We start from the raw sequence: 25,611 nt of genomic DNA, 5'->3' as shown, positions 1-25,611 counted from the left end.
TAACAATATGTATTCAACAGATCTTCAATAAAAAATACTATAAAAAACACATTTAAATTTAATATTCGGCGGTATAAAGCAAGACTGAAAAAAATGGTTTCTAAAAAAAAAATAGACAGAGAACACGTCCAAAGTGTCTCGTTCACCCTATCGATGATTCATGTGAATATTTTCAGAGATCGAGCGCGTAACCGTGTCCAACCACGTCACCTCGACTAACTGGAAGCGATTGAACCGAGGCAAGTCAAAGTCCGGGCAAGGGACGATGGTCAATCGGATTTTCTATCAGCAGGTGAGCACGCCGGCGATGCAGAAGAGTACCGCGCGATTGATTCACAACAACAGGTACGCGACCACATCGACTACCGCGGATCCACGCGCTCCCTTAATCAAGGACCAGGGTAACGCCTTTAAGCATAACCGCAACGACAACCACCAGAACATCAAGGAGCGTAGCGACGCGTCTGCGATTATCGCCAGCAAGAGAATCGTCTTGCCGCTCTGTCTCGTATTGTTCTCAGCAGTACGATAAGACGTAAAGTGACGAGAACTACGAGAACGATGGCGGCGGCGACGACGACGACGATATAGCTACTCCTTCGCAAAAGAAATTACTTTGCGAGCCAGCATGGAATTGTGTTCATCGATCCGACGAACAGCGAGGATAAGAAGAAAGAAGCTTACGAAAAGACTCGCAAACGAAAAACGCGGTGGGAACGATTCTCAGACAACGACGACGAGGGATCGAAAGGCTGATGAAAGAACTAACTGTTCCGTTTAATTAGCCAGATCAACGTTCTTAGCAGCACGAGGGAAGATCGAAAGGGAAGCGAACACTTGAACGCTTTTACAGGGTAAGATCGAAAGAGAAGCGAATACTTGGCCACATGGCAGGATGGAAACGGAAGGGGAGTCTGATCCGTTAATGCGAGTGAATGTTGCTCGAGATAACCGCTGCGGATTTTTACGGAAAGACGCTTACGAATGTATTTTTTATGACTCTTTTATCCGTTGCTAACGTGTGAAAAGTTTGAGGATGAAACGTGCTTTTTGGTTGGATTAAATATATATTATCATCTGGATAATTTTAATTCTCGGACAGCAAACACTCAATATGATTCATTTGAGTCATAATAAAATTGAGTTTATTTTTATTGTAAAATAAACTATTTTTCATCAGTCAAATATAATTTATACTGCAGCTACAAATCATTTGTTTCGATAATTAATAAAACAACATAAATTTGAAAATAAATATAAAATAATGTGACGTATGATTATTGAAGAAGAATAAAAAAAAAAAAAATCAAAGATTTAAGTATTGTTGTTCGAGAGTTAAAAGTACGAAGAAGAGATTTTTTATTATTCGAAGAGTGAGTGATTATTCTTTTCGTTTTAGGATTAATAGATACTTGAGGTAATTTCGTAACATTAGCATCGAAAGCCTTATATATATGCAGGGTGTCTATCTGAAATGAGTTGTCACCATCGTTGACGACGGTCGGAGTCCACAGAGTTTAAACGCATACGTGCAAATTGCAATCTCGATACGCATATTATATGTATATCTCGTAACGAGAGTGACGACTCAGTTAAAATGAACATCCGTTACGTTGTCATTGTAATACGTCTTCATCGATGAATCACACGAACTTTCCAAGCAATTGTGCGATTGTACCCAAATGCAGACAAATAATTAGCATACTAATTTGTATGTAAGAGATAAGACGATAATATCTTTGTTTATTGTGATGTAAGAGAGAGCGAATCGATATTATACCTGGCATCATAGCGAGCGTTATCACGTCATATCCGAAAAATAAGATCCATATCTGTAGCACATATAATAGCATACCGAACACTTTAGGAGAATATTATAGGTCATCTCGGTTATTTTATGTATTTTTTTAAATTACATGTAGGCAAATGTACCTTATATATGTCGGTAATGAAGCGAGACCACGTTATTGGTATAGCATAAGTGGTTAAATGCGAGGACTAACCGATGTATCCGCTTTTTAAATAAAACGCGTTAAATTAAACTTGGCTTCGCCAGTTTTTGTATAAGATACGCTCAGCCGCATCATTTCGAGAAATGCATGCGTACGTTTCAGTGATGATACATGTGTATGATGGGGTAGATAAATGTGTACGTTGTGTATAAAAATATGAGCAATCGACAGCAAATGATCTTATAATAATTTCTAGCAATATTAACGCAGAGATCATTTAGTTAATGTTCCTCGCAAAACTATGAACCATATCTTGCTCTGTAATTAAAACGATTATGTAAAGCGATATTAAGCAATGTTCAATGCTCTCGAAGTGTATTAAAGGCGGCAGAAGAGATGAAGTGATTTGACGCTTAAACAGCTATAATGTCTATCAATATGGAGTACAAGTCTTAGTTACATCGCGTGGTTTACTGTCATGGAGAAGGTAGCATATCCCACACAGAGCAAAAATATGTTAAATGTATCTATTTAACGAACCTTGTATATCACAGAATGCTCAATATAATAACTTTACAATAACTATATTAAAAGAATGTTGTTGTTTATAGGAGACGGAAAAATATATTATGAGAATACAATGAGAAAATGTGCTCAAATTGGATGATAGAGCTTTGGAGGAAAAAAAATAACGTGTTGACAAATAAGAAAAAAAAAACTATCATGCATTTAGCAGTGACGTTCGTTTTGAATTTAAGTCTAGCTTAAACGAGTGTATTTTTTATGTATTATTGAAACGGCAAATATAGCTGTTTGTCGACAAACGGATATCAAAACTGCTTTTTATTTTCTCACATCTCGGACCTTAGATACATAAATATATTAAGATATAATTTTGGAATATACACCAAAAATGCATTGGTCCAAGTGACTTATGTAGGAATGTTACGACCAAAATAAAATACTAAAGGCCATACAGACGCAACAGAAAGCCACATACTGGCTTTTTCTTTCACCAATCCTAGCACATTTCCAAAAAGTACCCTGAAAACTAAAAATTATGATTTTATTAAATATATACAAAATATGTATATCAAATATAAGAATATATATTTAAACAATGTTTAATAAGTGTTTACGTACCCAACCTTTCCTAGCCGTTTGTCAAATAAATTCGGTGCCAAAGATCTAATATATGTGCAGGTGCATATTAATAATAATATTACAGTTAGCAGGCTCTGAAAATTAAATATGGCAGACTGCCAAAAAGAATACATTAGTATGTTTGAAAAAATTTCCATTTTTCAAGTGTAAAGTTTGTAACACTGTGAAAATGCGTGTCATGCAATAACAACTGCATACTGACTGCTTATTTATCAAATTAACAATAACGGAATTTTAATTTATATCTCTTTCGAATAGATATTTTTCCTCATAATAATAATTTGCTTTGTAATTCTAGTATTTAGCTTCAATCATGATCATAAATTAACGAACATTGACATTATAGGTTATCTTACTCAAATGTAAATCACAATTTTAAAATGTTTGTAATTACCATAATGTTGAATCGAGCTTAAATCGGGAAACCGCAGGTGAGTCAAGCTCGAAAAATCGCAAACAAATCGTCAAAGATTTTCTCGTAAACCAAGCGACGTATCATTTGACATCACTGTCACATACGGCGCACAATGGCGCACAGCAACCCGCAGTTCGACGCGTGTCCTCGCGCACTAGAAGCATCACTTTATTTCCGATTTAGACTTTCGACTAGAGCTGAAGAAAAGCTTAAGAGCAGCCATAGTAACGATTTATCTCCAGACCGAGACTTTGAAGCGCCTCTATATCTATAAAACGTGGATATTAAACTATATAGTCCAATGTTTATGAATGTTACTCCTGTAGGTAATATCCACAGTTTTATGGTTTTCTTCCATGCTATAAAAGGGCGCCATAATTTCAAATTACATGCATTTACATAAATTATGTATTTATAATAATTTACATTGCTGTATTGTCTGTACCTATATAATATTTCATATAAACTATGATATTTTTTTATATTATTACACGGAAAGAATGATTTTGCTGCATTGTCTACATGATTCATGTGAACATAAATTATTATAAATTGAATAACTCAGTATAGAAAAAGTTGTAAAATTGTTGATATGTTTATGACTTTAGTATTAATAAAATAAATATATATAATATATTAAGAATAAAAAATAGAATATAATTTTCATTATTTTTCATAAAATCTGAATCTTCAATAGGTGAGGGAAGCATTGAGACTAGAGTTGAAAAAATGTCAAGAAAAATGTTTATTCAAAAGAGATAGTGATTAAGATTCCATTACTGTTAATTTGATAAATAATTAGTTAGTATGCAGTTGTTATTGCATGACACACATTTGAGCAAGATTACAAACTTTACACTTGAAAAATGAAAATTTTTTTAAACATACTAATGTATTTTTTTGACAGTTATATTTAACTTTCAGAACCTGTTGACTGTAATATGGTTATTAATATGCACCTGCACATATATCAGATTATTGGTATCAATTTTATTTGACATTTTGCCAGAAAAGATTGGGTATGTAAACACTTATTAAACATTGTTTAAATATATATTCTTATATTCAATGTACATATTTTGTATATATTTAATCAAATCATAATTTTAATTTATATGTAACACCTAAAACATTGTATTATAAAACAGTTTACATTGTACATCATATAATATAGGGTTGCTAGATCTCCAGAATTTCCAAGAAAGTCCTGGAATTCGTCGACTTCTCCGGCGTCCAGTAATTGAAGATTTCTGTCCAAAAAATGCATAATTTTGATGAAACCTCAGGTTTTAGAACCTCAGGTTCTGATATTTTTTTATCACTTCTCACAACTTTATTTGTTGACACTTATATTAAAGATTTACATAATATTTCTAAATAAATTGTTTACACTGTGATAATTTTTTATGTTTTTATGACAGGTTAAACTGAAATAACTTTTTTTAAGATAGAAAGACGAGTCAAAACTAGATTGTACCGTTTCTCTTAAAAGTTTTTTTCTAAATAATCAAAAAACACTTCAGAAAAGAACTATACATTCTTGTTTTAATCCAATCATCCTTCTATTTAAAAAAAATTGATTCCAGCTTAAAATATTATCGTAAAATGATCACACAGTGTAACATGATTTATGTGAGAACAATGAGACCTAATACAATAGCTAATATTCATAGTCAGTTCTTATTTCAAGATTATCTTAAGTAATGACTAATGACTTAAGATGCTCACACAGCTCTCTAATTGTTTGATGACATTAAGATGATGTCCTTAAGATAGTCTTAAATATAAGAATCAACTATGAATACCAACCAATATTTAACTCAGATACATTAATAATCTATTTTGCATCCATTGCTTTATTGTTAGACATATCCTGGAAATATTGGTATTAGATCTGGCAACTCTAATGTAATAGATTATTTGTATTTTATGCACAAATGTCTAAGATGTACTTCCTAAATTTGGGGTTAAACTTAACCTGATGTTTTATCCAATGAACTTCACCCATGATGATAGGTAAAGCTCATTAGATAAAACATCAGGTTAAGTTTAACCACAATTTGAAAAACTGAGCCTAATTGTAAGTGAAATAAATTAAACAAAAATAGTAAATCAATCTGATATTTTTGTTCATTTAAGCCATCTTATTCTAGGAATAACTAAAAAAATTACCTAGAGGATTTATAAATATTGAGCTATATAGTAGAAATGGATATCTCCTACTTTATAATTAGTTGAGTATACGTTAAGTTATCTAATTAATTCACTCACTGATTGGTATTGCGCAGCAGATGTTGCTATTTCCTTTCCAATTAATTCCGTAAATATAATAAATTAATCATTTATAAACATAAACAAAATATTGTTTACTGAGCTATTTTATTTAATTTTGAAATGTGTAAAATTAATAAAATATTTGTATATAATATAGAATTCATATAATTAGTAAAATAATATAAAATAAATACTTCCTCGAACAAATGCTGCCTTGTCGCTAAAGTTCTGCTGTCATCGATTCGTTCTGCTATTCCCACACACTAATAACGATCGCCCGATATTTTCGCACTCCCGACATTGCGCGGATGTTGGATGTTACATCTCACACGAACCCAAAACGCGAGCGAGAGTTTTAATTAATTGTCGCGACGTAACGGGTACTGGCAACGCATAAAAAAGCATTTTACAATTGTTTTATACGCATTCCTGTGAACTGCGTATTAAAACCATTGTTCGTTACTATATTCGTTAGTTATGACACCGTATCTATGCACATATTTGTATTAGAACGTGGAAAATACGAATCGGTGAAAAAATAAACATGGCGCGACAAGGAAAAAGAAACGTCTCATAAGCAGCCGACGCGAGATGCCTTTGTATGTATATACATTCGAGATCCAAGTTTATCCTCTATTTCTTCTTACCGCGTTTATCACCACCCCCGCAAGAGTACGCTCGGGGTGTGCTGCAAACAGCTGTGGTCACAATATGGCTGCTCGCTTAGCCAATCAAGTAGTCAAGCAGGGCGGCGCAACACGCTACGCGTCGCGGCGCATTTCAACTCGCATCTTCGTCGTCCCGTATGTGTACGAGTTTTTGACACGAGCGAGTGTTTCAAAAATACCATGGAATGTCAGGCGTTCGTATGTACCAACATCCGTCGTATTGGATATACGATGCATGGTGCGAAGTCGTGTCGTGTTTAATCGTGTTTCGCATCTTTTCCGTTGCCTCGTATCCTGATTTTCAGACGCGTGTGAGTACCAGGAGTGTTTTGAGAGAGCCAAAAACAAAGGATCGCGCGTTTGTGTCAAAAGTGCGAATCAAGACAGAATCAAGCTGAATCGTTCAGAATCATCACAAGGAGGATCTTGAATTCTCCGTGATTTTCAGGTTGTAACAGTTGCAGTCGGTCGGGACGTCGCATCGCGCATTCAATCGCGTCTTCTCCGTTGTCCCGTATTCAGTATCTCGAATTTTCGACGGGCGTGAGTATGCGGGAATGTTGAAAGCGAAGTATCGCGCGTTTGTGCCAAGTGTGAGTCAAGAGGAGATCGTCGTGAGGATGAAGATCTTGAATTAAAGGAATATTCGAGTCAGTCACGCGAAAACCGTTAGAACAGAAACAAAGTTTGTGTATATATCACAACCCGAAACAGCGGCAAGAACCGTTTAAACGAATGATCACGCATAAATACGGATTTGTTCTCGTTCGTGAATTTTGTGTCTAATATCACCTGATAACTAATCGCGTTTGACTTGACATGTTCGATACTCTATTGCGAGGCTAAAACACATATCCTTTCGAAGAATTCGAAATATTTCGGGTACGCAGACAAACAAGACACGAAGAGACACGACACGACAAATACACTGCACGATGCCGTGCTTCTCTCGAAGGTGTACGATTGATTCTATATACGATATCGTTACTCACGTAAAACGGTATTGTCTGATACTATATTCGGCACTCATCGTATCACTGCAAAATTCGAAGTCGAAACTCGAAACACACAACACGATTTACACGATACACACGCAGCGACGCAAAAATCAAACGGCAGTGGTGGCAGCAATGGCCAGCGACGGTAGTGGCACTAGTGACGGCGGCCCTTACTAGCGTTGTCGACTGTTACCGACCGTCGGCGGTGATGAGCGAGCGGCCACGACTGCGCAGTGCGTTCGGAAATATATCACTCGGGAAGGTCAGAGATTTGTCCACGTCGCGTACTCCAAAAAGCTTACTCTTCTTATTGGATGACGAGGTCGTAGTGCAGCAGCCGGTAATGGACAAATCCACGCCATTACAGCTTCCAATGGTTTCACCCGGCGATTGCCCGCCCTGGCAAGGAAAGACGAAAATAGTGGGGAGACGAAGCGAACGGCCTACCGCCGAATGTTTTGCCCACTATTGTTCGGGTTCAGGGATGTCGCGAAAAGCGATGAATTTCAACTGATTGCGATTTGGACGAGGTGAAATCCAAGCTGTGATGATGTGCGTTGCGCCTGTCGAGATGGGACTAGTGCATTGCGACAAGCGTAGACTGCGGTAATACCGGTGGAAAACGTCGAGGAAACCCACGAACGACTCTTTGTCATGGATATGCAAGCTTCGAATGCTGGTACGCACTTGTTTTCCTATGTGGCACAATTCCGTGACCGGCCGACCGTTCTATCTCTCGACAAAAACGACGATGACGACGCGGCGGCGTCCCCGGCTCGACTTTCGCGTTCGCTCGTACGTTGAACGCTCGACGAGAACCCGCTGAACGCTCGCGAGAGAAAAAGGGGTTAAATCGAAGTACATTCCTAGCGTCGTTTCTTGAACTCTAAGCGCTATTTGCAAATTGCGTAAAAAGAAACGCGATAAAGACGTAATTTCGTTATCTCATGATTTCGCATTGTGCAGTAGGTAAACACTAGGCGGAATTACATTTCGCAGTGGAAATATTTCATAAGATTAAGATTCTCTATATTAGAATCTGTCCAAAACATTAGTCGACACTAGGAATGTAAATCGAATCTTTAATTAGCATTGATATTCGTGCATTTCAGCTTCCACGTGAAGCATTGATCGAATGGAATCTCTGTTAAATTCTGAATTAAGAAGAAAAATTTCTTTTCAAAATTCGTATTGTACAGTCTTTCCTGCAAACAGAATTTACAAAAGAATATTTCTGTACTAATGATTCGGCTAGACGTAACAATTGGTAAATCGTGTGAATGTAGGAATGGATATGTGTATGAATACAGTGTATACTTCCATCCCTGGATTTCCTGAACAACTAGGGATGGTATGGATGGGGGATATGATGCTGGGGGAGCCTACTCACGAACTCATGCTGGATCCCCGTCAAGGTGAGAGCCCATTTTTCTCACCTGGTTCACATCCCTATGAAGATCTCAGAAACCATATTGCTCCTACTACTATGGTGCGCTACATACCTCAACAATTCTCAAATGAGTGTTCGGAAGCCGACGAGGCTATGGAAGCTGTAGATGCCCATGAGATACAGCAAGTGAGTTTTTATAAGTCTATATAAGAGATCAATCTGATTTTCACATATGTATTCTCAATATATATTATTTTACTATTTTTTTTAAGGATTATGATTCACAGTCCGAAAGACCAGAAATGAGTGAATATTTGACATTGGAAGATTACATGGGTGATGAGGAACGTGAACAAATTGTGAGCAATGCAGCAACTCAAACTACTCAAGACAATCGCAATCGAAAGATAAAGCCCATAAAGCATCCAGGGCTTATTTTAAAAACACCAATCGCTTATCAACCTCATACTGATCTAAATTTTATTCCTATTCGCAAAGATGGTATAGGTAAGCATAATCATTACAAGCTGAGATTATATTTAAACATGTATGTATATAGAACGTTTTAGACAAAATGGTGAGACAATAATTCTTGAAATATTATTACACATATTAAACATTTATTAAAAACATTAATTTTACAATAACATTTTAAGATAATATCCAGTTTAAAAAGAAATAATTTGAGTTGGATTATAATAAAATTATAAGGCATTTAAAAGAGAAATAATGGATATACAATAATTGAAATTATGCTACTGAAAAAATTAATAGAAAAAGACTTGAATAAGATATCAACCATTAATATCTTTCTATCAGAAAGTTTATTGCATAAAGTTGTATAAATTCTTTTTTACAGCTGTTTGTGAAAAATGTGGTGCTATTGGAGTAAAACATGCCTTTTACACAAAGGAGCGTAGATTTTGCAGTAGAGCGTGTGCACGTTCTTCAGAACATATGACACCTACTGCTGATTCAACATATAGTCCATCTCACTCGATGGATCAACCAATCTCTACGAACCAAATGTCCACTAGTGATTCAAAATCAACAAATGTAAGTTAAAATTGAATTTACAGACAAAAAATCTGTGGCAAGAAATTATACATTTTTATTCTATAAATGTTTTAATTTTTCAGGTTATAAGAGAGGAAGTAGATAATAAGGAATCTGTTGAATCAGAAAAGGACAAAGTTAAATTAGAGCCAGTAATGCCAGAGGATTTACCAGTTAGAAGAAAGAGAACAGCAGAAATGGCAGGTTCCTACGACTGGACACCGCAACTTGTTGAGACTGGATTTTGTGCTGCACCAGTCTCTTGTTTCAAACATGTAAGTTTCTCTAAAAAAACTTTGTTTTATCCTTTACATATCACTCTTTTTTTATTGATTATAGAGGAATAAAAGTATCATTAGCTCTGCACTCAGTGTATTGAATTCTCATGAGCATTCTCTTACAAACAAAAAAATTATAACTTTGATCTATTATAATTTTTGAATTGTGTGTCGTTACAGCAAATGAATTATATCTAATTTTATCCATGTCTCGTTATTAACATTTTTTTAGGCTCCTATATCTGAAATATGGGATAATATCACAGTAGGTATGAAAGTAGAAGTAGAAAATACCGACTGTGATGAAGTATGCGAGGCTTTCCCAGATTCGTTTTGGGTTGCGACTGTATTACGTATATGCGGATACAGAGCTCTGTTAAGGTATGAAGGTTTTGGACACAATGCAGACAAAGATTTTTGGGTATCGCTTTGTTCTAACGATATACATCCCGTTGGTTGGTGTGCCACAATTGGAAAACCTCTTATTCCACCTAACAGTACGTAATCGAAATTATTTCTAACAGAATGTGCGATTGAAAAAAAATCTGTTGAGAAGAATGATTTTTAATAGAAAAGTATACAAAGAGGAAATTTAATGTGTTATTTTTTCAGCGATTGCAAACAAGTACAAAGATTGGAAGGATTTTTTAATGAGACGATTAACCGGTGCAAGGACATTACCAACAAATTTCTATAATAAGGTGAATGATAGCATGAAATCTCGTTTTCGATGTGGTCTTCATTTGGAAGTGGTAGATAAAAACAGAATCTCGCAAGTGAAAGTGGCGACGATACAAAAGATTGTTGGCAAACGTTTGCACGTGAGATATTATGATTCGCCTCCAGAGGATAACGGGTTTTGGTGCCATGAAGACTCTCCTCTCATACATCCTGTTGGTTGGGCTAAAAGAGTGGGACAGACACTAGACGCGTATTCTGAATACTTGGATCGTGTTTCAAAATCAAAATTATCCGAAGACGACGCAACGGAGAATCTTTTTCACGTGCCAAAGAATCATCACATGCATCTCACATTTAAGGAAGGAATGAAAATCGAAGCCATCGATCCGCTTAATCTTTCGGCAATATGCGCGGCAACGATTATGCAAGTTTTGGAAAAGGATTATATTATGATTCGTATTGATAGTTACGACGAGGATGCGAGTGGCGCTGATTGGTTTTGCTATCACTCGTGTTCACCATGCATTTTTCCAGTTGGCTTTTGTTCCCAACATGGTTTACCTTTAACGCCGCCAAAGGGTTATGATCCTACCACGTTTACATGGGATGCGTATTTAACGGAAACCAATACCATACCTGCTCCTATGCAGTTATTTAATCGGGTAATTTTTCTGTATATTTATGAAAGTAACAATATATTTATTAAAGAACCAAAAGCGAATATATCTTTAAATAATTTAATTAATAACAATCTGAAGGAGAATCAAAATAAAAGTTAAGGCTCTGTTAAGTGAATTAAGTTAGAGAAAAGTGAGCCCAAGAGCCAAGCAGGATGTTGGGTGCAAATAAATAACAAAAATCTCCAATGTCAGGCAAACGTTTCAACCTTTAATGACGGTCTTCCTCAGTGATAATACAAGTCTATAAAACAACAATCGCACTAATTAAGATATGAATTTATCACAATAAACAAATAAAGAACAGAAATAAGAAATGAAAACAAGTTACCGAATAGATAGAGATTGTGCAAAACCGCGGTGTACATCTTACTACAACGTCTTAGAATAAAAATATTATGAAAGACCTCACAGAGCGTGTGCCGAGACAAGAGTTTTGTGAAACCACATAGTTGGTTGCTAACAAATAAATAAATAAATAAATAAGAGAAAGATATTAAAATGATGACTTGAAAACTTGTGACAAATAACCATAAAAATTAAATAATTAAAAAAGGTGAATAAAGGGAAAATCAATAAAAAAATTAAATAAATAAATAAAAAAGAATAAAAATGGAAGCTGTACAAGTCATTAGTTATAAAATTGTAAAAAAACGTTTATATAAATTAATGTAAATTCAACAAAAAGAGGAAAAAAGGAAATAAGCCGAAGCGAAAATTATATACAAAATACCTCTTAGCACCAAAACTCGTATCAAAGCTTTGAGATGGGATGTTACATCTCGGTGAGAATAGATACGAATAATAAGGACCGAAACGAGATAGTCTCGGTGACCCGAACGGAAGGAATAGAAGGTGGAGGGGTGATAAACCTAAGAAAGGGGAATACGCTCGAGGATAGGAAGATACGCATCCGAGAGAAGTTCCGTGTCGTTTTGTTAATTGAGTTCGTGCATTTGAAACGCCAATTAAAAACAAAAGTTAGCGAACATAAAGCAGACATTAGGAAGGCCAGTTCTCCTTCAGTTATTTCGCTACACCGCATCGGAGAAAATCGCGAATTCGATTGGGAGAACGTGGAAATTTTAGACAAGGAACCATCTTATGTCAAAAGATCCATATCTGAGATGCTACACATCAAAAATCAAATGCACGGACTCAATAAACAAAGCGACACGGAACTTCTCTCGGATGCGTATCTTCCTATCCTCGAGCGTATTCCCCCTTAGATTCATCACCCCTCCTCCTTCTATTCCTTCCGTTCGGGTCACCGAGGCTATCTCGTTTCGGTCCTTATTATTCGTATCTATTCTCACCGAGATGCAACATCCCATCTCAAAGCTGTGATACGAGTTTTGGTGCTTAGAGGTATTTTGTATATAATTTTCGCTTCGGCTTATTTCCTTTTTTCCCCTTTTCGTTGAATTTACATTAATTTATATAAGCGTTTTTTTTACAATTTTATATCTAATGACTTGTACAGCTTCCATTTTTATTCTTTTTTATTTATTTATTTAATTTTTTATTGATTTTCCCTTTATTCACCTTTTTTAATTATTTAATTTTTATGGTTGTTTGCCACAAGTTTTAAAGTCATCATTTTAATATCTTTCTCTTATTTATTTATTTATTTGTTAGCAACCAACTATGTGGTTTCACAAAACTCTTGTCTCGGCACACGCTCTGTGAGGTCTTTCATAATATTTTTATTCTAAGACGTTATAGTAAGATGTACACCGCGGTTTTGCACAATCTCTATCTATTCCGTAACTTGTTTTCATTTCTTATTTCTGTTCTTTATTTATTTATTGTGATAAATTCATATCTTAATTAGTGCGATTGTTATTTTATAGACTTGTATTATCACTGAAGAAGACCGTCATTAAAGGTCGAAACGTTTGCCTGATATTGGAGATTTTTGTTATTTATTTGCACCTGACAACCTGCGTGGCTCTTGAGCTCACTTTTCTCTAACTAAAAGAGAATGTTTTTTTAGGAAATTCCTCAACATGGATTTATTGAAGGAATGAGACTTGAAGCTGCTGATTTAATGGATCCTAGATTAGTTTGTGTTGCTACTATTACTAGGGTGATCGGCAGATTACTACGAGTACATTTCGATGGTTGGGAAGACGAATATGATCAATGGTTAGATTGTCAAAGTCCAGATATCTATCCCGTTGGCTGGTGTGATCTTGTCGACCACAAATTGGAAGGGCCGCGTGTACCCGTAAAAAACACTAGTCCTACTGGTATATATTAATTACGTATTTATATGCATTTATTATCCATATATGTACATTTTTGTATTTATAATTTATAATTGTATCCTCGTAGTAAAATCACCAAGAGGCCTTAAACGTAAATCTAAGAGAAAACTGAGAAAAGGTAGCAAGATGTCTTGCTCCAAAAATATACTACCTCGTCAAAGCGAACGTATTAGTATGGCTCGTGAACGCGGGCGAGAATTGGAACCTGCTCAAGGAACGAAAATTGAAAGAGAGCGTGATCTAGAGAGTTTACCGGAGCACAGGAGCAGAGACCCGGAAACAGCGCAAGAGCCAGCTGGACCTGACCAAACTTTACCAAGTCCCACTACTGGACAAGGTCAAGCATTGAATGATATGCAAGGTGAAGTACAGAGCCCTCCACCACCCAAGGAAAGAACCGCTACATCATACATTAATGTGAGTATCACATTTTCACAAAAATCTAAGATGTACTAGTTAGAAATAAAGATTAAATTTTAATTTATCTGGTTTGTAGGTTACTTCAGCAAATACTAAATATATACCAAGGCTAGCAGATGGTGTGCAAAAAAGTTCGGAGTTTGGTGATTTAGTGCCATCTGAGTGGAATGTCTTTGATGTTGCACAATTTCTTCGAGTTAACGATTGTGCAACATATTGCGATAATTTCAGTAAACGTAAGATAGACGGAAAGACATTGATGATTCTTACTAAGGACCAAATAATAGACCTAACAGGTTTCAAAGTTGGACCTTCCCTAAAAATATATGATTTAATTCAGCAATTAAAAATCAAAGTGAATCCAGCTCAGGAAAGGTTGAAATTAGGATTGAAGAAATTATTATAACAAAACTAGTGTAGTTAGCATTATAAATAAGTTCCGTCACACACATTACACAAATAGACATGGATTTACAAGTAAGGCATGTTTAATAATGACGATTAAAGTTACCTTCGTAATGATTACGTACATTATTTGTTGTGTACTTTAATATACTGTGAAGGAATGTTAACAAAGATTCCTTATAGTCTAAAGCAAATGTGTAAAATTTAGATGCTGCATGATTTTATTAAGAGACTTGTCCATTCCAGAGGGCAGTAACTTTTAAATGCCTATCTTTAAATAATGATACGATTATTAAAAATAATTTAATTATTCACTAATTTTTGACATAAAATTATATAGATATATAAATTAGTATTATATAATTCTATTACATATTTCAATATTTTAACTTCAAAATATCTGTTAAACTTTTGAAATATATAAAAATATTAAATATTTTAAATAAATGCAACAATAAAGAAGAAAGAAGTTATATTCATTAAAGATTAACGCTTTTAAATATTATCTTGATGTAACTTATTAATTATACATTTTATTTTACTTGTATTTTTTCTTAATTATAATTCTGAAACTAAACTTTTAATTAATGAAAATTAATTTCTTTTATTTATGAAAATTAATTTTCGCTATTTATTTATGCATTATGTAAGTAGAGCTAATACGAAAAATGTTATTAACTTTTAGACTGCCATAAAATTTTTTCTGAAAATTTTGAAAACTAATATTACTAAATTTTATTTATACAAAAAACTATTTTAGTTATTCTGATAAAGAGAAATACAAGAATATAAGAAATTTGCTTAGAGGATTGGTTCATAATTGAAAGGTCTTTCAATTTCGTTTCTGATTCTCATATGTATGATTCATTTATAAGAAATTGATTAATTGTAAACTATTTGTTGTTAATATTTCAAACAAAAATTATGATATCAAGAATATGTTGATAGCAACCAAGACGTTTTTTAATTTTAAATACTTTTAATAAATTGGACTAATAAACTATTGATATGAGCAGTTTTTACATACATATATGCATATAAAAAATAAATCATAAATTCTTTATGAAAACTGCATTTTAGAATGGACTGTTTTTTCTTTTTAATAGACAGCATCGTATAATGTCAATAATATTGTATAAAAAATTGAAATTAACATTTTTTTATTTTAATGTCATACATTTTATATACGTACATATATCTATATATATATGTGTGTGTGTGTGTGTATGTATTTATATCTGATTTACATGTAAGGAAAACTATGTATATTGCACTTACACATATGCGATGCATTTTTTTGTAATATTTTTGTACTGAAGTTTTGTTTTTCAACCACAGCATTATTTGTAAATCCATGCTGTATTGCATTAAGGATACGGATGCATCAACCACATACATTATATTAAAAATGGGTTTATTTCGCTAATAAAAATAATAATTCAAGAGCATTTTACATGCATATGTATATATATACTTCTACAGAGTAAATTATAATGCAAATAATATAAAAACGAAAAAGCAACCGCAAAGTACAAAAAACATCGTTTTTTTATTCCAGTATGATCAATATTAAACTCATTAAAGAATATGACACAATTTTTTTACAGAGAAATATATTTCTGTCTATTTTAATAAATTTACCAATTCACTCTGTACGTACGGCGAAATATATGTGAACAAAATTGTATATAATTGAACAGAAAAGAAACTGACATATGTAAGTCTTGTATATATTATATGTAGCGTGATGTGTTAGTTTTTTAGCCATCTCTCTCTAGATCGTAACACACGACGCCGCGCACTCCATAAAGATTATGCATGGCTTATGTATAAATTAAAGTGGCTGATGCATGCGTATAACGTACATTGTATTCATATATTGCTTAGTCACATCTAAGACAAATCAAAGCAGTCAGATAAAATTAAAGGATATTGTTCTTCGGCTCTTAAACACTATTTTAGTACTATGCAGTAATGTGGTGTTATTTGCCAATTATTTATTCAATAGTTTGGAATTCGCAGAAACTGGACTTTCATGTTTCTTTTTGTTTCATAAGAATATCTCGTGTATGAATGACCGATCGTCACTGTATTTCCCGTTCTCATGCACAGTTCATCACTGAATTCTAACATGTTATTTATGCAAAATGAAATTTGTACATTTCAAACTGTTTTTACACAACAAATTATCTGAGATTCTGATCCTTGATCATGAAATTTTCGCCAGCTTTTGCGAGCCTCAGATCAAACAATAATGTGCACCGTCTACATGTCGCAAAATACGTGATGATACATTATACTCAATTTACTAAACTTATGCCATCGAAGGATAATATGTAAGGGCATTAAAGGGATAAAGGTTTAACCTTAATTGATCAAATTTTTGCTCTTTTTATATCGACAAGACCATGTAAGTCTTATTGCTCGTGCATTAAAATTTTGGTTTTTTTTATTATATATTAAAACATAGCTTTAAGGATTTGATTTAGTGAAGAAAATTCTCGATAATCAATATTACTCGATACTTTTGATCGTCCGAGATTGATCTTGTAAAACACGTATAAATTTTATGTTTTAGTCGAGTAAGAATCACGCAACCGTAAGTACAAAAGAGCAATACCGACTACGTTTTAAAATTAAAAGCTCGTACCGTGCTTAATTATGACTATCGAGATCTGCGATAGCTATCTCATTATACTTAAATCTTGCGTTATATGATTATATCTCAATTTCGAATGTTTGCCGTTAATTTTAGACAATCATAAATTTAGATGAGTGTAATAGAGTGTCGTTACGGGAAACGGGAAGCACGATCTTTCTGAGTAATACAGAATTTTCTATATTTATCACTATCAATGCTTAGAGAAAATGGAAATATGCTGTAAAGTAATACTTAGTAGTTACTACACATCTTACCCCTCTATGCCGTATATTGTTACATATCAGTTTCTTTATATTTGTACACCTTCGTCGTCTTTCTTATCGTGGCATTACACTTGTGAGAGGATGTAACATTCCAAGTTTTCATTGAGTGAAAAAAAAATGTATATTGGCTATAGAGGGTTAAGAAAATAAAATAGATTTGACAGGAGATTACAATTGCGGGACTTGTTTTTTTATTGGGTTCAGTGTCATACTTTTCTCGATACTTTTCTCGAATCATTTATTTGATATTAAATTCATATAATTTAATATCACGTCAGTTCTTAATAAAAAAAAATTATTTTATAGTATATTTATATGGCTTTAGTAATATACTATGTAACAAAAAATGATTTTTCGTAATGGATTCATTGAATGGGAAACGCTACAAATTTAATTGTTTATTATTTTTACTAATTTCTTGCATTATATTAAGAAAATTAAATATGCCCCGGAAACCATCGATATTACATGGACGATAGCTTCTAAAAGTTGCGAAACTGCCTTGCACAAATTCGTGGTTGATAAGGAAGGGCTGTCGCGACATTGCATATAATTCGAATATCGCATAAAATATCTGAAGCAACGAGCCAAAATCCTGATTAAAATCGTATTGCTTTATTTATATTACTAAATCGTATGACGGTATTGATTGGCGTCATTGCTACAAATACCCTTCGCCGGTAACGCAGATACTTAATATCACCTAGACGATAAATCTCACGTCGTTATCAAGGGGACATTATTAATTAAATTTTGTCCGCGGGATGTCGTGCCGGGTAATAATCATTAATTGTAACATGGCGCGCATCAGAGGAGGTCCGATTCATCGATCTGTCGTATCTTTGAGATTCTACGCAATTCTACGGTTCCTTCGATAAGTAGCGTCCGTAACGACGCAGAGGTAGAGGGGTAAAAAACAATCATGCTCTTCTAATTAGGTAAAGCAGCGTCGGTCGACACGTCGGAATGCGCAGCAGAGGTCGTGCTAAGACAACAAACGCGCGTCGCGACGATCGGTGATCTCGGTCGTCTACTTTCGCGTCGCGTCCGGCGCCTCGTAAACGCGGCGCGACGCTCCGGCTGGAGGCATGTAGGCATTGAGGGAAGGGTGAGAGACGGAGGTGGACGGAGGAACGATTTGAGGCGAGGCACGGCGAGACGCGAAGCGAGGAGAGACGGCGGACGGGACGGGTGGATGCGACGCGCGGAGTGTACGGAGCGGCATGGCGCGGTGCGGCGCGTTGCGTCGCAGCGGTGGGAACGCTCGACTGTGTGCGAGCCCGCCGACCGTAGCCGTGTACAGATGGTCGGGGCTACGTGTACGCGCTTACGCTCGCGACCGCGCACCGCGATGCCGATAGCGATGGAGGTGGCAAAGGGAAAGAGGGACGCCGGAGCGCCGGTGGTGGGGGAGCTAGTAGACTCGCGTATTCTATGGGCGGGGCTTTGGCCAGCTGGCAGATGTTTCCCGCGCGGCCGCGTCATTCCTCTAGCGTAAACCTACGCGACGCGCAAGTAGTCCCGCGCCGTGGCGCCGTACACTTCCCGCGACCGGGCACCGTTGGCCACCTACGTTCGTGAACGCGCGGATTCACGCGTGCCAACGAGGTGAGTCGCGATCGGCACTGATCCCACACCGGTGACCGGGGTAGCCGGATTCGGACGAGCCGGGATAGCGAGGATGAGCTGACGGGGGATTGGTCCGAAGTGAGTCGCCGCTCAGGGCTGAGCGAAGTGCGCGGCTTCCCCCCCGCCTCGAGCGAGTGTGTGTGCGTACTGCGTGCGTGGTGTGCTGCACGGCGAGCGGCCGCAACCGGCGAGGACGCGAACTTTCCGAGTGTGTCGTATCGTATCTCTCTCTCTCTCCCCCGCGAGAACGTCATTGGCAGAGCGTGCGCGCTCCGGTTTGCCCGCGCCGATATCCGTCGCGTCCGGCTTGACACGCGGGGTGGACCGCGTACGCGCGCCGTAACGTAAGCGCGGTTCAACGTACGTCGTATATACACACGGACTTGACCCGCGCGCGCGGGCCATCGTCGACGTCACGGACGCGCGCGCGAGATGATTCTACCGGCGTGTGAGCACGGAGCGATACTCGGAGCGTTGCTCCGCATCCCACTGTCTTAGAAGTTAGAAGCGGCCGGTCTCGAGAATTCAGCGCAAAGCGAGGGGACTGGGATAAGAGGGACTTCCTCGTCGTACGTATATCAAGCGTGAACGTGGCCAAGTGCGTGATCTCGCGTGCGTGATCAACTTCACGCGAGTCAAGTCATCGTCATCATCATCATCATCATCGTCGACGTCGTCGTCGTCGTCGTAGCAGAACGTTGACCGGGAAAACGTACATTCGTACGTGTGACAGTTCGCGGCAGTGGTGAGTGGAAGAAAAGTGAGCTGACGCGCCGCGCCGCGCCGCTTCCTCCTCCTCCTCCTCCGACGGTGGAGAAAGGAGCGCCAGTGCTAGCGACGTTCCTGACGCCGGGCGGCGGAGTGATCCACGGCGCGCCGTGGGGGCCCTCAGCTGTTTCCCGCCAAAGATCGCCATTACAAAACGCGTTCGGGCGTTGTGTGTGCGCGCCGCGCGGAGCGTGTGGCTGTCCCGTGGACGAATCTTCCGTGCGTGTCGCCGGCGTCTGTCCTGAGGTGAGGAAAACGGGATCATCGCGAGGCACGGCGTGAGCCGGAAGTGACGAGATCGCGCATATACGTATATCGTGCCGCGAGCGGAGACGCGTTTGATAAAACGCGCGTTGTTTGGCCCCCCTTGCTCCGCCCTGGAGTGGAGTGCGCGGTCGGGCGACGACGAGTGAAGGAACGAGCGAGTCGAGCGGACGAACGAACGGACGGACGGACGGACAGCGGGGCGCGAGAAAGAAAGCGGGAAAGAAGTGCGCGAGGAAAGAGTGTGCGGGCGATAACGAGAGAAGAGGATATCGTGGAGAGGCGTGCGACGTCGACGGCGGCGGCGGCGGCGGCGGCGGTGGCGGCGGCGGGACCCGTCGTCTTTTCGCAGCCGCGACCACGACGACGGCTGTCGGGAACTTGAAATTCTCTCGACGAAGACTCTCAGTGCCGCGGACGGACGAGATATGTCAGTGTTTGGTGACGAACGGATTTTGCTCGAGGAAATCATCGAGTCGACTGACCAGCCGGAAGCTGACCTGTGCGGGTAAGTCTTTTCATCTGTTCTCTTCCTTGCCCTTTGAGAAAAGAAAAAAGGATGGTTAACGTGCGCGTTCGTGCTCTCGCTAGTAGTGTGCGCCGATGCGGTACGGTGTGTGCGAGTACCGCCGAGTCCATGTATGCGCGCGTACATATATACTCGATACATATATATGTATCCTCTCCGTGCCCGCGTTTGACACGACTAGGTTATATGTATGGTACGCTTCGCAGCAGAGCGGAGTGAGACGAAGCGAGCGAGCGAGCGGGCGAGAAAGAGAGAGAGAGCGAGAGCGCTAGAGAAGAGAGTGAGGGAGAGGGGAACGAGAACGAGAGCAGGAGAGACGATCTTTATTGGCTCTCTCGAAAGAGTGTCGCGCCCGACTCGCTTATCGCTTCAACCTGTTTGCGAGAGCGTAAACGTAGCCGCCGCCGTGGCATCGGGGCGGCGGTGTACGGGCATTGTCAGATTTGTCGGTGGCTCGCGCGCGCGACTACGTACGTGCGTATCGAGTCGCGCGCGTGAGAAAGAGAGAGAAAGAGCGAAAGAGAGAGCGCGGGCACAGCTGTTGAAGCCGGCCGGCCGGCCGGCCGGCCCCGTCGCCCGATATCCGCCGCTGGTGGCTGCTGGCTGCTGGCCGATGTGTATGTGATCGCGACGCTGCGTCGTCGGTCGCCGCCGCCGCCGCCGCGTCGCTGCCGCTGCCACCGCCACCGCCACCGCCGCCGCCGTCACGACTCCCCGAAAGCCATTTTCCGCTGGAAACGCAGGGACGCGTAGCGCCGCGTCGCCCCGCGTCGGACCGACCGCCGCCTCCGCCGCCGCCACCGCCGGACCCGGCACGGCACAGCACGGCGTTCTCGCGAATCTCCGCGCTCCCCATGCGTTCACGCCCAACAAGCATGGCGCGCGCGCCCGTTCATCGTTCGTTCGCGGCGGATGCCTCTCCTCCCGTTTTCGCGACGTCTGGCATTTCTTCCGTTACCGCGCGCGCATCCGCATTTCACTCTTACGTAATGTAAAACTCGTAATTCCGTAGGAATATCTCTCGTTTGTACGTTCTCATCGGGATCGAGGCGGATATTTCTTTCCTGTATATGTATAAAGAGACGCTAGCTCGGATTGGAATTTATCTTTTTTTCATGCACTTTTTGTTATACGTTCAGCATTCCTCGGTCGTTATTAGAATACGTTATGGTCTCATTTTTCTATAAAATCCAATACTAGGAACTGTACATTTAACGAAGGATCAGATTTTTCTGTTGCTCTAGATTCGATAAAAAATTATAAATGCAATTACGCTGTTACTTGCATCAGGATTAAATCCGGATTTATAAAATTTTCCCAAGTATGAGCGTTAACCTGTAATCTGTCATTGATACGTCACATATATGCGTCGGAAAATTATTACATAAATATCACAGATCGTAATGCTCCGGCATTGGAAAAGACTTGGGTAAAATCGTCTTGTAAAACACATGAACGTAAAATGTAAAAGAATCACATTGTGATTTCGTCGTTCCAATGAAGCCGACGTCGTGCTTCGGTCGAATCAAAGAAGTATGCCGAGTCACTTTTTGCGTCTTCGACCGTGTGCGACGCGTGTTTTTTTTTTTTTTTTCGGTCACACGGGTACATGCAACGATTGTGGAACAAAGAAGCAGGAAGGCGCGAGGAAAGTGTGTCCTTTTGTGTACAGCCGAGTGACCGACAGAGCTGGGGCACACACGGTGCCGCCGTACGCGTTACGTAAAGCCGCGTTTGTTGCACAATAATCGGTTTCTATAAATAACTCCAAGCATGCCGCGCTCCGGCTCGACTTCTTGTTTACATACGCTCATCGCCGTTGTATTGCGTTCACTCGTGTCGCGCCCCTACGATCGTAATCCTTGAATCCTTCGAATCCTAAAGGTTGAGGGCTCTCGACTTTATCGATATATTTGTCACTGCGCGACTTTTTACGCATAAAATATCTGCGCGACCAGAGTGTAATGATGCTAACACTGCCGTTATAACTTACAGAATACGTAGTTTAGCGATCCATGTATTAAAACTGAAAAACGTTCATCAAAATTATAAAATGATAGTAAATTCGTACATATCGTACATACTTTGGTGTCTATAAATGCATTCTGAATTAATTACATTTATTGCTATTTATTAATTCCAAATCCAATGATGCTTTCGATGTCTTCCCCTTCAACACCTGTGCTGCAAAAAGATTTCTATCTTTATAGTATATGTATAACGTGAATAGCAAACACTGTTTTATAGCCAGTGAAGCATGTCGGAACTATTCATTAAATTTTATATATATATATATATATATAAAATTCATCCATCAACGTCTCATAGTAATTTTATTAATACGAAAAATATAAAAGCTGTGTGTAGTATTGTATTTGGCGTGAAAAGTGTAAAATAGCGTACGCCATGGTAACTAAGTAGAATGTCATCGGTGTTGTCATCATCGAACGAATTATTACGAGTGGTACGAAGCGTAAATAAATGATCAATGTACGCGACGTACCTGATAAAGTAGTAATATCGATTCTCATGTACCACCGCTCTTCACGTTACGTTACATTAATTATATGTTTTTAATCGCAGCAGCGAGAGGCAGTGGAGGGGTAGCTTCGCAAAGACATCTCGTGTATCTGAATTATATAATTCATCGCTGGTCGTGGCGTTATTCCGCGTGTGCCTCGCGCCACAATAAGTCCGCCCTCGTAGTTACGGGGCGACGTTAAGGGAGGAAACTATTTCCCAAACTTGTCTCGCGCGTTGGAATGTATAACTTTGACACCAAAGTTGAACGTAACGCACGAAATCACACCAGATATGTGCTTATCCGTTTAATCGCGACACGATAAATACGCTATCAGACCCATTAAACAGACTGTTATTACGTAATCCAAATGGTTCTTGCACTATTGATCGCGATAAATTTGCCCTCATCGATGAAGCAATTTATTTCGTCTCGCATACCTACCTCGTCTTTTTGTGCATATTTATTCATTTATTAGTTCGCTGGAAATAGCTTAGAAATACAAATTACTTTTCACATGTCGAATGCATCTGTTGGTTTCTGTTCGTAATGGACGATTGTGCAGTTGTTAATTGAGCGTTATAAGCCTGACTTTGCGCGTTCTATTTTTAACATGTAATTTCCCTCTGCCCTATGTACACTTGCCTACGAATTAAATAATATTATCCAAGACATATTTACATGTTTCTCGACGTTCGCCACGACTTCTAACGTCACGACTGTAATTTTACAATTTTTTTAGCGCTCCGTTTTCGACGCCACTGACGAAACTTGGTTGTCGCACGATACAATTCCTAATTAATTATGCATGCCTCGTGGCACGTAAGCTCACATACCAATCAGATAAAGATCATTGACATAACAACGTCTGGATAATATTTATCAGTGCACGACAGCTGAGAGATAAACGGCGTTAAAACGGCTATCGTTCGCCACGCCGCTCCGCGCCGCGCGGCGAACGTTCATATGCTCGTACAGCGAGTACGAAACGCAACGCGCGCAACGGCGACTCTTTTACGCGCAGTTTGCCTTTTTCGTACGCGTCGAAAGACGCGCGCCGCGCGGGGAAACGGCTTCGTCTCGCGCCTCAATGCGCTTTTCGCGTGTACGCGTTCGCTCGCAAGCTCGCGGCTTAACAAACGGGTCGAGCCAATCCTGACCACGGTCAACGTAACAGCACCATACCACGCGCGCGTACATTGCTTTTTAAGTATATACACGCGCGGACGTACATATGTACGGCTTCGTCTCGCGAGCGCATGCACTCGAGGAGTGACGCGGCTGGCGAGGGTGGGCGAGGGGGAGAGAGCGCGACGGAGCGGGATGCAGCGAGTGAGTTATATCTTGCACAGTGCACCCACTCGCGCCGGGTTAACCTGTGCATTCGGGTGCGCGTGCACCCGACACGGACGACGGAGGCTCACGTCATATGACGTTCGTCGTTCCGCGGTACGGCGCAGTTTGTAAAACGCGTCCCTGAGAAAACGTCGATCTTGACAAATTAGCGTCGTATTCCGTCGCGAAAAATAAAACTATTTTAAATAGAAAATATTTCGAGAGACGAGATGAGCGCGAGAGGAGGCAAAATTCACAAAAATTCTAGTCTCAGTTGCACGTAAATGTTTTATTGCAGCTACTAGCTGAAGACGCGAATTCTACGCGTTGCAATTTAACTCGATATTCTCGCAACTTTGTTGACGGACGGCAACGTAATGTGACGCCGCAAAGTTCGGTGCACGCCAAGGAAACGTCGCGACGCCGCGTCACGTCACTCCACTGTGAAATGTGAACGTTTGAACGGCTTCGTCTAGGAACGAGCTTAACACCTGTCGCAACTGCATAATTTTTTACCAATCTCGTTATCTGCCGTGACTTCCTGTCTGCGGTTAAAAATCAGGTTGAACATTCGCAACCGTCCGTTCCATCCGTTCGCCGCGATAAGCGTAGAGAGATCCGTAGCTCCCCGAACCGTGTTTTTATCGTTCATGCAAATACAATGCGAATGATAGGTCGGCTGCTTGCGGTATAATGTCCGTAATAGATAGGAGAAGTCCCGTCGTGATAGACATAAGTAGACAAAACGGGTCTTTATTTGCCTGTATCTACCTGGAGCATGACTTTGCAATAAAGCTCGCGTACGTGTGTTGGAGGATACGTTACTGGCGCACGCTATAATCTATAATAACACTATTAATTAATAGAAGATATAGCTGCTTTTATTTCTCGCTTCACGAATATACGAAGAAAATATTCATATACAGGTATGTATATGAATATTAATCAATTTAACAACTTTTTTTCTTATATATATATAAAAGTTGTTAAAT

General features: G+C 39.1%; 4 protein-coding genes across 6 annotated transcripts in view; 3 read left to right on the top strand and 1 right to left on the bottom strand.

Moving 5' to 3' along the window:
• LOC105202767 (lachesin) overlaps nt 1-2,652 on the top strand; it is a 54,948-nt gene extending 52,296 nt beyond the window's left edge. Inside the window, exon 9 of the mRNA XM_026135804.2 lies at nt 177-2,652. Coding sequence (XP_025991589.1) covers nt 177-532 — 356 coding nt within the window. The 3' untranslated portion in view covers nt 533-2,652. The remainder of the gene's footprint in view (nt 1-176) is intronic.
• A 122-nt stretch (nt 2,653-2,774) lies between these two features.
• Nucleotides 2,775-3,763, bottom strand: LOC105202764 (protein kish-A). The gene is made up of 3 exons (XM_011171430.3): nt 3,511-3,763; nt 3,096-3,211; nt 2,775-3,003 (listed from the first exon to the last, which is right to left on the bottom strand). Exons 1-3 carry the CDS (start codon nt 3,511-3,513, stop codon nt 2,898-2,900), a joined length of 225 nt encoding a protein of 74 aa, XP_011169732.1. The 5' UTR covers nt 3,514-3,763; the 3' UTR covers nt 2,775-2,897.
• Nucleotides 3,764-7,832: 4,069 nt separating this feature from the next.
• Nucleotides 7,833-14,654, top strand: LOC105202763 (polycomb protein Sfmbt). 3 transcript variants are annotated; one of them, XM_011171427.3, is made up of 10 exons: nt 7,833-8,150; nt 8,758-9,047; nt 9,134-9,368; nt 9,721-9,917; nt 10,001-10,192; nt 10,428-10,692; nt 10,808-11,538; nt 13,550-13,805; nt 13,891-14,240; nt 14,320-14,654. In XM_011171427.3, exons 1-10 carry the CDS (start codon nt 8,126-8,128, stop codon nt 14,647-14,649), a joined length of 2,871 nt encoding a protein of 956 aa, XP_011169729.1. In that variant the 5' UTR covers nt 7,833-8,125; the 3' UTR covers nt 14,650-14,654. The 3 variants fall into 3 exon arrangements, with proteins under 3 accessions (XP_011169729.1, XP_011169731.1, XP_011169730.1); XM_011171429.3 differs by having other exon boundaries at nt 7,834-8,150; nt 8,818-9,047; XM_011171428.3 differs by having other exon boundaries at nt 7,834-8,150; nt 8,782-9,047.
• A 4,350-nt stretch (nt 14,655-19,004) lies between these two features.
• The window catches only part of LOC105202762 (helix-loop-helix protein 11), a 146,508-nt gene continuing 139,901 nt past the window's right edge, over nt 19,005-25,611 (top strand). Inside the window, exon 1 of the mRNA XM_011171426.3 lies at nt 19,005-20,742. Coding sequence (XP_011169728.1) covers nt 20,663-20,742 — 80 coding nt within the window. The 5' untranslated portion in view covers nt 19,005-20,662. The remainder of the gene's footprint in view (nt 20,743-25,611) is intronic.

The sequence above is a fragment of the Solenopsis invicta genome, chromosome 3 (genome assembly GCF_016802725.1).
Source record: "Solenopsis invicta isolate M01_SB chromosome 3, UNIL_Sinv_3.0, whole genome shotgun sequence".
Taxonomy (NCBI): domain Eukaryota; kingdom Metazoa; phylum Arthropoda; class Insecta; order Hymenoptera; family Formicidae; genus Solenopsis; species Solenopsis invicta.
Note: the sequence above shows the minus strand (reverse complement) of the source record. Positions and strands in the feature narration are given on the sequence as shown.